The sequence below is a fragment of the Podarcis tiliguerta genome, assembly GCF_965153285.1.
Source record: "Podarcis tiliguerta genome assembly, chromosome: 14".
Classification (NCBI taxonomy): Eukaryota; Metazoa; Chordata; class Lepidosauria; order Squamata; family Lacertidae; genus Podarcis; species Podarcis tiliguerta.
Genome location: NC_139547.1, coordinates 21,390,487 through 21,405,495, shown reverse-complemented (window position 1 = coordinate 21,405,495; position 15,009 = coordinate 21,390,487). Strand labels below are relative to the sequence as shown.

The 15,009-nt window shown below is 45.1% G+C and overlaps 1 protein-coding gene across 3 annotated transcripts in view; it reads left to right on the top strand.

Moving 5' to 3' along the window:
• Positions 1 to 15,009, top strand: part of LRRK1 (leucine rich repeat kinase 1) — an 84,491-nt gene that overhangs the window by 56,039 nt on the left and 13,443 nt on the right. For all 3 annotated transcript variants that reach the window (XM_083411756.1, XM_083411757.1, XM_083411758.1), the window contains 9 exons: positions 42 to 318; positions 3,908 to 4,079; positions 7,792 to 7,955; positions 8,335 to 8,474; positions 10,740 to 10,989; positions 11,695 to 11,861; positions 13,063 to 13,260; positions 13,408 to 13,685; positions 14,332 to 14,526. In XM_083411756.1, coding sequence (XP_083267882.1) covers positions 42 to 318; positions 3,908 to 4,079; positions 7,792 to 7,955; positions 8,335 to 8,474; positions 10,740 to 10,989; positions 11,695 to 11,861; positions 13,063 to 13,260; positions 13,408 to 13,685; positions 14,332 to 14,526 — 1,841 coding nt within the window. The remainder of the gene's footprint in view (positions 1 to 41; positions 319 to 3,907; positions 4,080 to 7,791; positions 7,956 to 8,334; positions 8,475 to 10,739; positions 10,990 to 11,694; positions 11,862 to 13,062; positions 13,261 to 13,407; positions 13,686 to 14,331; positions 14,527 to 15,009) is intronic.

Genomic DNA, 15,009 nt, shown 5'->3' with positions numbered 1-15,009 from the left:
CCTGTGTTCATAGCTTACCTGGCGCCTTCCTTTCTCCGCAGCAATCAATTTCCTGATCGAAACAGGGACACTGCTTCACTTCCCAGACACGAGCCACGGATTGAGAAACCTTTATTTCCTTGACCCCGTTTGGCTGTCGGAGTGCCTGCAAAGGATCTTCAACATCAAAAGCTCAAAGTCGGTTGCGAAGAATGGTGTGATCAAAGCGGAGGACCTCCGGATGCTGCTGGTCGGGACGGGGTTCACCACACAGACGGAGGAACAGTATTTCCAGTTCCTTGCCAAATTTGAAATTGCACTGCCGGTAGCCAACAACAGGTACACTGGTAATTGTCGCCGGGGCGTGGCTAATTCAGGCAGTTGGAGACAAACTGAGACAGAGACAAGCCATATCCTCACCATACATTTAAAGCACTATGATACCATTTTAACTGTCGTTACTTCCTCCCCCCCCCCCAAAGAATTCTGGGAACTGTAGTTCATCAAGGGTTCTGAGGGTTGCTAGGAGCCCCCTATTGCCCTCATACATGTTCCTTTTATGTCAATCAGCGCTGCAGTTCCCAGAGTTCCTTGTGGTATTATTGATGGTTAAACTGCTCTGGGAATTGTAGCTCTGTGAGGGTCTCCTAGCAACTCTCCACACTCTTGACAAGCTACAGTTCCCAAGATTCTTAGCGGGGAGTCATGGCTGGTAAAGTGTTATCATGGCGCCTTATAGTGCGGATGTGGCCAGAGAGAGGTGGCCTCAGGTGTTCATTGCAGGTGTTAGCGCAACAAACTCCAAAGTGTGCATGTCAGGTGCTGGCTTTTGGGTGGCCTTCAACTAAGCTTTACTTAATGCAGACCTATTGAAATTAATGGCCCTTGCGTAGTCATGTTCATTGATGTCTCAGGGTCTCCTCTGAGTAAAACGTAGTTGAATACCACCCTTTTGTGTCCAAACCCTTTGGATTCAGTTCAGTGGCAGAGGTTGGATGGCCATCTGTCATGGATGCTTTAAGCTGAGATTCCTGCATTGCAGGGGGTTGGACTAGATGACCCACAGGATCCCATCCAACTCTTTCTATGATTCGGTGATGAAGTGCTGCAACATATAGGGCGGTGATGTTCCCTGGATCCCTCATAGCTCTGGTCTGGGGAAAACCCTGGTCAGGCCGCCATCAGACCCCACCAGCTCTGCTCTGCCCCGTCCTTGAATGCATAACTGTGACAGAGACACTGCTGTCTGTCATCACGTGTGGATGCTGTAGTTGACATTCCTGCATTGCAGGGGGTTGACTCTCAGGATACCTTCCAGTTCCACGATTCTGTGGTTGTTGTTGTTTAGTCGTTTAGTCGTGTCCGACTCTTCGTGACCCCATGGACCAGAGCACGCCAGGCACTCCTGTCTTCCACTGCCTCCCGCAGTTTGGTCAAACTCATGCTGGTAGCTTCGATAACACTGTCCAACCATCTCATCCTCTGTCGTCCCCTTCTCCTTGTGCCCTCCATCTTTCCCAACATCAGGGTCTTTTCCAGGGAGTCTTCTTTTCTCATGAGGTGGCCAAAGTATTGGAGCCTCAGCTTCAGGATCTGTCTGTCCTTCCAGTGAGCACCCAGGGCTGATTTCCTTCAGAATGGATAGGTTTGATCTTCTTGTAGTACAGGGGACTCTCAAGAGTCTCCTCCAGCACCATAATTTCATTTACACACATATACAACCTGAGCATAGAATGGAGTGACTCACAGCATTAACACTAACCATAGATCTGGTTTCCCCATTAGGTTTCCAGCACAGAGCAAGATGAGTCTAGGTCTTCCAGCATCAGCCAAAACTCACAGCTGTCACATACACAGCCCTTCTTGGCCTGTTCTTCATCCTAGGATGAAGTGGCATTCAGCCAAGTAAGGTGGGCAAAAGCTTGCCCATTTGTCACTATGGCAACAGAGCAGACCTCTTTGCATATGGTAAATAGCAGTAAGTTGGCCAGTCAAAGCCATTATCTTCCCAAGAAACTTGTCTGGCCCTTTTAGGGGGCTCTTCTACTAGATTCTAAACATGCCTTGGAAGGGAACCAAGGGATCATCCAGACTGATCCCCCCAAAAAACCCCTCCAAACTCATAACAATATATTAGTAGACAGCATGAGGAAAGTTGGTTAGATTTGCTAAGGTTCTCACCTTCACTGATGGATCGTGTCCTTATCACAGACACGCGCACACATGCCTCAGATTTGTCTGTTCCGGATAGTTTCTAAAAATAATTACAAGGAACTTGCTCTTGTGAAAAACACATCAGCCATTGTTTCTGCTGAGGAAATTGGGCCTTAGACCTTTGGGTCTGACCAAAAGGAATTTGGGAAGATCTGTGCCAGACATGTCCTGGGGAAAGGAGTTCTTAAATGCTGACATAACGAGCCTCTGTGAATTAAAAAACAAAAGCTTTGCTTGACACCCATGAAGCTGGCAGCTTATCTGTGCTTCAGAAGCATTTAGATTTCTTTGTAGGCTTACTTCTCTCTCTCTCTTTTCTGCAAAGGCAATTCCTGCAGGGAAACAGGTTATTCCTTTGTCCCTTGCCGCCTCAGCACTCTCTTCAAGCCCCCCCCCCCCTTATTTTGCTGCATCTTCAGGCAAATCTTGTTGCCATTTATTGATGCCGTTTCTATGGTTAGTTACCTCTGACAGGCTGCTAGCAATTACCGTATAGATTGCCTGACGGAATTGCAACCCTGTCATTGGCCAAGGAGGGGAGGGCGAAAGCTGCTATCGGCTGAGAAATGTACTCTGGAATGTTCCGGGCCATTTACAAGCAGCTGATGCTCAAGCACAGAGTTAAATCTGCCCTTGCACTTTGATGCTGTTATGGCAAAATCTGCTGTTTATTTATCTATAAATAAATTTGAGGTCCCTCCTCCCTCCATTAAACAACTTACCAACGCCGTCCAACCATTCCTCATGCTGCAGTTGGGGTGTCCTCCTGTTGGTGGCCATGCAAACACAAGTGTGTGACGACACCTTACATTTTTATGCCTATCAGAAGAAATGGTATCCTTAGATTCCCAGGTTTGAGAGGTGTTCTGAGGACAGTAGCCTAATCTATTCCACCCAAGTCCCATGGGGGGAATTCATCAGGAAGTATAAAACTGCACAGGTCAAGGTGCCTATGGCAACAGGTTCCTGAGGTAGCTGTTGGTTCATTAGAAGTTTCCCATCAGCCCATTTTTACCTCAGCACATTGCTGGGCTTAAGGGAAATCAAGAAATCTTTCAGACCTGATCATGGGTTTTTTAAAAATAAGGGAGTTCATTGTTTGGTTAGCGACACAAACATCCCATATTATTGTTGTTATTGTTTAGTCGTGTCCGACTCTTTGTGACCCCATGGACCAGAGCATACCAGGCCCTCCTGTCTTCCACTGCCTCCCGCAGTTTGGTCAAACTCATGCTGGTAGCTTCGAGAACACTATCCAACCATCTCGTCCTCTGTCGTCCCCTTCTCCTTGTTCCCTCCATCTTTCCCAACATCAGGGTCTTTTCCGGGTAGTCTTTTCTTCTCATGAGGTGGCCAAAGTATTGGAGCCTCAGCTTCATGATCTGTTCTTCCAGTGAGCACTCAGGGCTGATTTCCTTAAAAATGGAGAGGTTTGATCTTCTTGCAGTCCACAGGACTCTCAAAATCCATTCCAACAGACGAGCCTCTAAGCTACATCTGTTCCTTGCTTGTCTCTTTCCATGGCATAATTTTAAATGCAGCAGCCCCCAGAGTCACAGTATCGTATCGTCCTGTGCTGCTCCGGAAGTTTAAAATGTATATGGTTTTGGCTGTGCTGTTGACAGCAAAACTAACATGTTCTATCAGGCAGGCCAAAGGCATTTGTCACTCTGAGAGCCACAACTCAGAATCTGAATGTTTTGTTTGGTTTCAGTTACCTCCTTCCCCACCTGCTTCCTGCCAAGCCAGCCCTCGATATCCATGGCTTCCGCCACCAGACAACCAACACCATCCAGAGGGTGTTCAAGATGAGTTTTGTTCCCGTTGGCTTTTGGCAGAGGTTCATAGCCCGGATGCTCATAAGTCTGGCAGAGATGGACCTCCAGGTAGGTAGATGCAAACAGCACCAAAAAAAAACCTTCTTAGAAAATAATCCTGGTATACGATGAAACCGTACATGACAAGATTTGTTGCTAAAATGCCCACCTGCCATTTCCTGTTTGTGCTATGTTGCCTCTGTCACTCTCTAGTGTGACCAAGAAACAGAACGCAGGGTTAGACCACACAAAGGGCTGTGGGCTCAGTTCTCAGTGACTTTATGATGTTTGTTTGTTTGTTTGTTTATTTATTTATATAAGGATTTCTATACTACTGTATCATAAAATATCAAGGTGGTGTACACTGTAAAACGTAAAGAACAATTTAAAGTTGGTTTGTTTGTTTTTTTAAAAAAATAATTATGGGTTGAAGAGCTGCAAAAGCATTCCTAGAGAGAAAACCCCGGAAAATGTGTTGTCAAGGCCATGGGACAGATTTATTAAACTTTGGTATGCAGCATATGGCTTGTACATTTGGCCAGAGAGTAGAAATTACATGTTGCAATCACACAGGGAGATTTTGGTAAAGAGAAATAAGCAAGTTAGTTATTAGAGCAAGAATGTAACTGTTGCCCTAACAGATGATCTTCGTAGACAGCTGGATCGAGGTGGGTCGGGGCTGCTGATTCTTCTAGATCTGTCAGCAGCTTTTGACATGGTCGATCACGAACTTTTGGACCACCGCCTTGCCGACGTGGGGATTCAGGGCACAGCCCTTCAATGGCTGCGCTCGTTTCTCTCTGGTCGGGGACAGAGGGTGGCGCTTAGGGGGGAATTGTCATCGCGCCACTCCTTGGTGTGTGGAGTACCTCAGGGTGCGATACTCTCCCCGATGCTTTTCAACATCTTTATGCGCCCCCTCGCCCAGCTTGTCCGGAGTTTTGGGCTGGGTTGCCATCAGTATGCTGATGACACCCAACTCTATCTGTTGATGGATGGCCATCCTGACTCGGCCCCAGACACACTGACCAGATGTCTGGAAGCTGTGGCTGGATGGCTACGTGGGAGCCGGTTGAAGTTAAATCCTTCGAAGACAGAGGTCCTGTGGCTGGGACGGGACGATATGGGATTGGGGGGGGCAACTCCCATCTCTTGCAGGGGCGCAATTAGTGCCAGCACCGTCCGTTAAGAGTTTGGGTGTAATCTTCGACACCTCCCTTTCCATGGAGGCGCAGATTGCAGCTACAACAAAGGCGGCATTTCTCCATCTCCGCCAAGCTAAGCAGTTGGCTCCTTACCTCTCTCGCCCTGACCTAGCCACTGTGATCCATGCGACGGTCACCTCCAGACTGGATTATTGTAACTCGCTCTACGTGGGGCTGCCCTTGAGACTGACCCAGAAACTCCAGCGGGTGCAGAATGCTGCAGCGAGACTCCTTACGGGGTCTTCGCTGCGAGATCACATTCACCCGGTGCTATACCAGCTGCACTGGCTCCCGGTGGAGTACAGGATCAGGTTTAAGGTGCTGGTTTTAACCTTTAAAGCCCTATACGGCCTAGGACCCTCGTACCTACGGGACCGCCTCTCCTGGTATGCCCCACAGAGAAACTTACGGTCTTCAAATAAAAACATCTTGAAGGTCCCAGGCCACAGAGAAGTTAGGCTGGCCTCAACTAGAGCCAGGGCTTTTTCGGCCGTGGCTCCGATCTGGTGGAACACTCTGTCACAAGAGACCAGGGCCCTGCGGGACTTGACATCTTTCCGCAGGGCCTGCAAGACAGAACTGTTCCGCCAGGCCTTTGGCCAGGGCACAGCCTGACTCCCTCCCTCGGCAATCTTCGCAGAGCTCTGGCCCAATGGTTGCCAGTGGCTTGAATTAATTAATTTTATAATTGAATGATTTTAGAGTGTTGTTTGTGCTGTACTTTTGTACTGTTTTATTGTTGTTAGCCGCCCTGAGCCTGGCTTCGGCTGGGGAGGGCGGGATATAAATAAAATTTATTATTATTATTATTAGTATAGAAAAGTTTCTGGTTCTGAGCTAACTAACTATATCTAGAGAAAACAAAGGAAGTTGTGCTTGCGCCTTTATTATCCAAGGATAAACGCAAGATTACCTCTCATCCCAAGGTGTTGATAAAGGAGGAGGAGAAAGTTGTATACAGGATGCATCCTTTGACCTATCAGTCTAGATTTCAAAGTAAATCTGCATAGGTAGGCTAGGAATCTGGAGGTCCCTTACTCTCTGTTTTAACTCCTTGTAAGACGTGTTCTGGAAGCTGAGTTGCACCCAAATTTCCAACATTTATGCCCACCTCAGCTGTGTCCCCTATATAAGGGAACGGTTGCTGTGAGAACAGGATGCTGGACTAGATGGGCCATTGGTCTGATCCAGCAGGCTCTTATGTTCCCTCTTACTCCTCTGGGGAAAGCGGGGAAAGGAAGGCAGGGCAGCGAGACACTACCTAATGGGGGTCCCATTGTCTCCTGAAGGGTCCTTGCGATATACAAGCCGTATGCATGTCTGATACCCTCCCTTCACCTTGCACAATGGCAGGCATTTTGGGAGTAGTCCGACACAAGTTCTAGAATGTGCGCTAACAAGTTGGAGTAGACTTCTTTTGTTTTGTTTATCCTCACGCAAAGATTATTCCAACATGATTGTCACCACCAGTTTGTTTTGCTTAAAACTCGCAGTGGCGACGCATTTGGCACTAGTTTAATTCTCGGCACACTGATTACATTAGTATTAACTTCATTGGCAATCTGTGTAATTACCCACCCAATCTTGTTATCTTGTTGTTATCCTGTCATTGCATCAAATTGTTCAGCTGATTTGTATCAGTGCTGATGACAGGAACGATGCCAGGGGGCTGCAGGAGCTTATCAGGCTCCTTATGAATATGCAGTTTAAAACAAACACTAAAAACTGACACTAAAAATAGCTTAGCATCGTTTCTGACTGTGGTGGCTGTGCAGAGTGCAGTCCATCTCTGTTACATTAAATGGAAAATTGGTCATTCATTCCAAGGGCCACATTCACCTCAGGGCAACCTTCGGGGGGGGGGCACATGCCAGTGGTGGGCGGGGCCAGAGAAAAGTAGGTGGGGCAACAAAGGTAAATCTTACTTTTGTACAGTATTCTAGTTTCTGTATGCACCTCTCCATTTGCCACCCTGGAAAACAACCTCTTAGATGATATTTAAATATTTTGCAATGTGTAGGAGGAAATTTGCACTCTGTATAGAACACTAGCGGGGAGTGCCCAGGGCTGCCCAGGATTTATTAGAAACAAAAAAATACTGTGTTTTTTAAATGGATATTGTTGTTAACGGGTTTGGACCAATCACACACACAAAAACGGATGGAGTCTTGCCAAAGTCATGTTTTAGTCCACCGGCTTGATTCAAAATGGTGCCTGACATCCTCAGGGACCTTCATGCTGAGCTCGACAACAATTTATCTAGAAGCATCTGAACACATAGAGAACAAATGGCCATAACAGACAAATATGCAAAATATATAGTAGTTAAGGAGCTGCCTTATGCTACACCAGACCCATGACTGCTTGGCTCATCACTGCCTTACACTGAGTAGCCAATGGCACTCTAGAGTTTTGGGCAGCAGTCTCTTTCAGCCATCCCTGAAGAGAGCTGGGGCATTCTGCTAGGGCCATTTTATTGATTCCAATTAGCAAATGTGTGACTGGCAGCAAGAGCATATGTGTGTGGATTGAGAAGACTTTGCACCTGATTCTCTGAATTCTTTCTCATATTCCAGTTCGTTGAAAACAAGAAGACGGGCAAAAGCAAGAATAAAAGAGCCGCTGTCTACAGCTTCACAGGCACACAGCGCAACAGATGCAGCACTTTCAGGGTGAAAAGAAACCACACCATTTACTGGCAAGAGGGGCTGTTTGTCACCTTTGATGGAGGCTACCTGAGGTAATGGTTGAGGCACGGCAGGTACAACCAGGGACATTTCTCACAAGACCCAAAGCAATCTCAATGTTAAAATGTTGGATTTATTTCCAATATACTGTTTACAAAAAAAGGGTGAGCCATGGGGCCTATATAGGATTGCCTCCAGTGTTCTATCGGGTTGCTGGGCCATCACAAGTCCAAATTTTATTGATGTGAATCACCTTGGGAGATAATACCTGGAGATGCCAGGGGTTGAATCTGGGCCCGTATGCAGACGCAGCATGTGCTCTTCCAGTGGGTAAAACCCCAGGCAGCTGTAACTCAACAGGAATTGCTATAACGATCCTGCTCTCCCGTCCCTTTCTCAAAAGCGCATCTTTCGGTTTTCTCTTCCTTGCAGTGTTGAGTCTTCCAACGTAAACTGGAAGAAGAAGAAAAGTGGCGGCATTAAAATCATCTGCCAGTCAGACATGAGAGATTTCTCAGCAATGGCTTTCATCACCGATCATGTCAATTCTCTAATAGACCAATGGTTTCCAGGTAAGAATTATTTCTGAAAAAGTTGGCTTACAGCAATGATGGCTTGGCCATGACCCAAAGAACTGCACTTCAGGCATCCTTGAAGATCTGGGCACCCAGGGTGGTGTTTTCAACTTCTTCTCCATTGAGTGGATCAGTTTTATACCACATCTTTGAACAGCCTTCAGTTCCCTATGCTGCATGGGAGGGCTTGGATCCGCAGAGTGGAAGAAAACACAAATGTTCATGAAATGCATATCTAAAGCCACCTTGGGAATCAGAAGCTGGTTGTGCAATTTTCTATTATTGTTTTGTATTTTGTTGTTTAGTCGTTTAGTCGTGTCCGACTTCTTTGTGACCCCATGGACCAGAGCACTCCTGTCTTCCACTTTCTCCCACAGTTTGGTCAAACTCACATTAGGAGCTTCGAGAACACTGTCCAACCATCTCGTCCTCTGTCGTCCCCTTCTCCTTGTGTCCTCAATATTTCCCAACACCAGGGTCTTTTCCAGGAAGTCTTTTCTTCTCATGAGGTGGCCAGAGTATTGGAGCCTCAGCTTCACAATCTGTCCTTCCAGTGAGCACTCAGGGCTGATTTCCTTAAGAATGGAGAGGTTTGATCTTTTTGCAGTCCATGGGACTCTCAAGAGTCTCCTCCAGCGCCATAATTAAAAAGCATAAATTCTTTGGAGATCAGCCATCTTTATGGTCCAGCTCTCACTTCCATACATCACTACTGGGAAAACCATAGCTTTAACTATACGGACCTTTGTCGGCAAGGTGGTGATTGTTTTGTATAAGTACTATCAAAAGCAATATTTTTAAATAAAATCTGCTGCCTAATTAATCAGAGTCCATTTGAAAGGTCTTTAAGTAATTAATCTCACTAAGCAGTCAATTAATCTCACTGTGCAATTGATTAGATGTTGCTGACCAACAAATAATGACTCCAGGCTAGTGATTTTCTGACATTAGTACATCCTCAGGGATATAAAAATATTGTTTGTTGAAACACTACTTTTTAAAGATATATATAATAAAGTTAATTGTTTATTATTCTGTACTATTAAATTATGTTAATAAAAATCATTTTTAAAATTATTAAGAACAATCAATGCTTGCCCCTTCCACCCAGGTTGTCATTCTGGGCAATGGACAGGCAGCCATTGAGGGAATTCCCCTTGGCCACCTGGGCAGTTGGCTTGAGTTCCTACCAGAAAAACCTACCAGCTGCTGAAGTTCAAATTGGCCAATGAGTGGCCTCCTCTGGGGTGTGTGCCTTGATGGCTGAGAGGGCATTAGCTGCATGCATGCCCTAGCAGCCAGCAGAACAGCAACAGCAGCAGCAACTTAAATATAATAGGTAGACTTAAGCTAGTCTTGTCATTGCTTTCAATAATCCTATTCTGAGCATAACTAATATTGGAGACCACCCACTGTTTTTGCTTGTGTACACATCCATGACATTTAATTGGCTGGCTAAAATCCACATGATTAATTGACCTGTGATTTCTTTAATTGGGTAGCCATCATGATAGCTTATGAATGTTGCTAATGCAGGGTAGAGTGTAAAACAATTTTTCAAATCAAATGCAAATTCTGGTCAGTGTGTAGGTTTTGCATTTGAATTGTAGGCAAGAGAAGGATGAAAACCAATACAAGCATCCCCTATGAAATCGGACTAAGCACCGAGTCTGTTATTTCACAATTATGTAGTTTTGGCAAAAACAAACTGAAAAAGAGGAAACTGCTATGCTAATTTGCTCTGTTTTACAAGCAAAAAGCCCTGCCTTAAATGTCAAACTGTGTAACACAAAGCCCTCCCTTTATGAGGTTGAGCTCTGTGCATACCAGAGAACTCATTTCATAAAAAGACTTTGTCCTTTCCTGTGAATTTTTCCATTGTGATTCCCTTAAAAAAGACATTCCTTTCTGGAAGCTTGAAATACCCATGCTGCAGTCTCATCAATGGGATCCAGTTAGCTTTGAGTGAAAGGTGTTTGATTTATGTTTTTACTTTCGTAATTACAGTCATTTCCCGTTTTGCGCACTTTGAACGAACACACAAGCATGCATGTGCAGGCTGTTTTCAGACCCAGAAGATGGGATAATGGGGCAGGGTGGGCTTATGCGTGCTCCACCGACATGTGCAATCACCACAAAACATGTGCACAAAACAGGGGTTGCCTGTACATAAATCTTTTCATGTTGTAAGCCACCTTGAGCATGGTTTCATCTATGGAAGGGCAGTGATGTTGATGATGATGTTTCTTAATTCCTCCTCAGCACTCACAGCCACAGAGAGTGATGGCACTCTGTTAATGGAGCAATATGTCCCTTGCCCAGTCTGTTCCACCCCTAAAAGTCAAGAAGGAAAAGGCAGCCAGGAAACGGAAGACATGCAATACTTCAACATGGAGGATTGTGTCCTAACCGCCATTGAGCTGGACAGCATCACCTGTGTTCACCACCCAGCCATACCTGTCCCTTTACAGGAGCTGGTCCCTGAGCTTTTCATGACAGATTTCCCTGCCAGGTAATACTAATGTCCCTTTTCTTTTTCCCTCCCCAGAGCTACAATATCCAGTTCTCGTTCCCATACCATTTTCTGCTGTAATCATTTCTCAGATTTACTCGTTTGTGCATATGTACCGCAAGCAGAGATGGAGGAGAAATTCTGTTTTTGAATTGAAAAGCGAACCTACCCAATGTGCATGTTCCAAAACACATGACACAAACCGAAACAAAGCTGTCCTTGGAAATTTGGCACTTCTCCGAATTTGGTAGTGCAGTTCTCCAGCCAAGTCACCTGTGTGCAAAGAAAATTTCTTACACTAGAGTAAAGTGTGCATAGAAGTGCTTAAATGGGTGAAAACAATATACAAAATTGCATTATTTCAGGAGAAATCGCTTTGCAAAAATGTATACATGGCATACACAAATGTGAATTTGCATGAGGACTTGAGGCCACTGGTCATGCAGCTTGGCTCATGAGTGAGAGAGCAAACAAGAAAGTTCTTTTGTTTGACACAGCTCTAGGCAGCAAATAGTTGGGGTGAAAGCCCCATCATGACTGGGGACAGCATTTGCTGTCTTTTCCCAGAGAATTTGGAGATGATGTGGGTGATCTTAAAGCCTGACGTTGCCTACTTGCACACAACTCCATGTGCGTATCTCTTCATTCCCAATCATAAGGTTTCTCTCTGTCTCTTTTCCCTTCTCTCACATGGGTGGCCGGCAGATTGTTTCTAGAAAACAGAAAGCTAGAATATACTGAAAATGAAAACAATGTTCTTGGCCAAGGGGGAAGCGGAACGGTTATATATCAGGCACGGTACGAAGGGAAGCCAGTGGCCGTGAAGCGATTTCAGATTAAAAAATGCAAGAGTTCTGCTGGTTCGGCTACAGGTGAATATGCCTTTATTTATGTATCACATTTCATTTTTGCTTTTGTATCCCACCTTAACTCCAAGGAGCTCATTGCTGTTATGCATGGTTCCCTTCCTTCCCATTTTATATCCTCACAACAACCCTGTGAGGTAGGTAGGGCTGAGAGTGAGCGACTGGCTGAAGGTCACTCAGTGCGTTCCATGGTTGAGTGGGATTAGAATCCTGGTCTCCCAGGTTTTAGTCCAACTCTCTAACCTCCACACCACACTAGTTACTTGTGGGTCCTTCTCCCTCACCACCAAAAGCTATCCATGCTTACCAGCAAACAAGCTTCCATACTTGAGGTACCTGTTTAAATACAGCTTTTACAATGTACAAGAAAGAATGTGCATCTTGGTGTGGGGATTTTGTATGTGTGGAAGGGATGGAGAGGTTTGGTGCATTCTAGTAAATCTTTGTGCAACATGCACGTGTGAATAAAAGCAGCAAGCCTGATCTAGTGTTCTACAGGGCAGAGGTCTGAGCAATGCATGGAACTGAGGTGTGGAGAAATGAGCACAGGGGTTTATTTCAAAGGTGGAAATAGTTGTCATTGACCCGTTTGCCTGCGGGCTTCCCAGAAGTATCTTGACTGCTACTCTGTCAGAAGCAGGATGCTGGATTAAATGGACTCTTTTTAAAAAATTATTAATTTGGTTTTTCAAATTGCAGTTTTACAATCACATATCCAATATACAACATAAGAAACAAGATTCCAAGGAATCTCCTGGACTTCCCTCCTCCCCTTTGTGGGTCCTATTGTTAGTCATTTCCTCCTGCATCTTTTATACTAATCCAAATCTCCATTATATCCAAAATTCACCATTAAACTACAAGTGTTAATCCAATCCTACTAACAATTTTAACTGTTTACAATGGTTTTTAAGATAAATTATAAATTTCCCCCATTTTAAAAAAAAATTTTGGTCGTCCTGATTTCTTATTCTTCCAGTCATTTTTGCCATTTCGGCATAATCCATCAATTCAATCTGCCATTCTTTTCTGGTTGGGACTTTATCTTCTTTCCATCTCTGGGCCAATAACATCCACACAGCCGTGGTCGCATACATAGTCTTCTCTGCTCCAAAGGACTCTTGATCCAGCCCAGCAGGGCTACTCTTCTGTGGTTGTGCCAATGCCCAAAATAATGTAACAGCAGTGCGTTGTCTCCTCTGCTTAGACTCCATGTTGAGACACCTGCAAGCCATGGATGCCATGAAAAACTTCTCCGAGTTCCGCCAGGAAGCCAGCATGCTCCACTCACTGCAGCACCCATGTGTCGTCTCCTTGATTGGGATTAGCATTCACCCGCTCTGCTTCGCCTTAGAGTTGGCTCCTTTGGGCAGCCTCACCACAGTGTTGTCAGAAAGCTCTAAAGGTAATAACTTGGATAGTCCTTCTGTGGTTTAAGGTTGGGTCCATATGGTCCTTTTGGAGGGGGCTATGGCATGTCTTTTGCAGGAGCAGAGGGCCGCAGTTCTAGCGATTCCCCCTCAGTGATATTTTCTCCCCTCTCTTTCTATAGGGGCATCCTTTGTGCCACTAGGGCACATGTTGACCCTAAAAGTAGCCTATCAGATAGCAGCAGGCCTGGCCTACCTCCACAAGAAGAGCATCATTTTCTGTGACCTGAAGTCAGACAACATTCTAGTGTGGTCTCTAGACGTGAAGGAAAGCATCAATATCAAACTATCCGACTACGGGATATCTCGGCAGTCCTTTCACGAAGGCGCCCTGGGAGTAGAGGGCACACCAGGGTACCAAGCCCCCGAGATACGACCTCGGATCGTCTATGATGAAAAGGTAAGTCTCAGGTGTCTGCTTCTGTGGAAGAAATTCACACCCAGAACTAAAGGGCCTATCTTAGGCATAGGAGCCAACTCCTAGGGGCTAAGGCCCCTTCAGTGACCCCATAAAATGTTTCAGGGGGCTGGGGACCCCCAAGTTGATGGGCATAGCTATTCAAATGTGATCGATTGTGTGGGGCAGGGCTTACCTGGGTCCCCCCAATGTTTTATTCAACTTGGCACCTCTGATCTTAGTTAAGTATAGAAACCAGAGCCAAGATGTTTCAAAAATGATGAGTTGTATCCAATGTAGCACTATGTTGAAGTCACTGATACACTTGTTCCAAAGTAAGCTAAATGTTTTTGCACCAACAGAGTGGCTGGTAACTTTATCGCACAACAGATTGTAAAATCTCTTGTGCAATGAGTTTCTGATTTTAATTGTTTTTTGACTGTTATAAATATTTATTTTTGGCCAATACATTTATTCTCCCCCCCCCTTTTTTTTTTTGCAAACCACTTTGAGGCTTTAGGACACTAATCAAGTCATATACAAAATTTGCAAAAACAAAACAATCAAGAATGCAACTGTGCATAGTATTCATTCCAAAGCTTATCCAAAATCCAAAGATCTCTGTAATGGGCATGTATTTTTCTCCTAGGTGGACATGTTTTCCTATGGAATGGTGCTCTATGAGGTGTTGTCTGGGCAGCGGCCTGTGCTTGGCCAGCACCAGCTTCAAATTGCTAAGAAGCTATCCAAGGGGATCCGGCCCGTCCTGGGCCAGCCCGAAGAAGTACAGTTCCATCAAATGCAGGCCTTGATGATGGAATGTTGGGACACTAAGCCAGAAAAGGTACAAGAAGGTTGTATTGGCACAACAGGGTCTTTTTTGACCATTTTCTGAGTTACAAACAGGGCTCTTCATACATTTTCATCAGCCCAAAAGTTTACCTAGGCCTATTAGGTAATCCTATTTCAAATTAAGTTGACTCACAACAAAAAAAATCCAAAATCCATATTAACTTCTATTAAGCTACCCAAAATGTAAAAAAATAAATAGCGTGCAAGCTTTTGAGTTTCACAGAATTCTTCATTGGGTGATTTAAAAGTGCTGGAACGAGGAGAGCCATCTATGCTCAGTTGGGTAGAACGTGGTGCTGATAACACCAAGGTTCGATCCCCGTATGGGACAGCTATATGTTCCTGCATTGCAGGGGGGTTGACTAGGGGTTGACTAGATAGTCCTTAGGGTCCCTTCCTACTCTTCAGTTGGATGATTCTGTGTCTGCTCTTTGTTTAAGATGGAGCATGGGAGGCAGTAGCAGCAGTGGCGTAG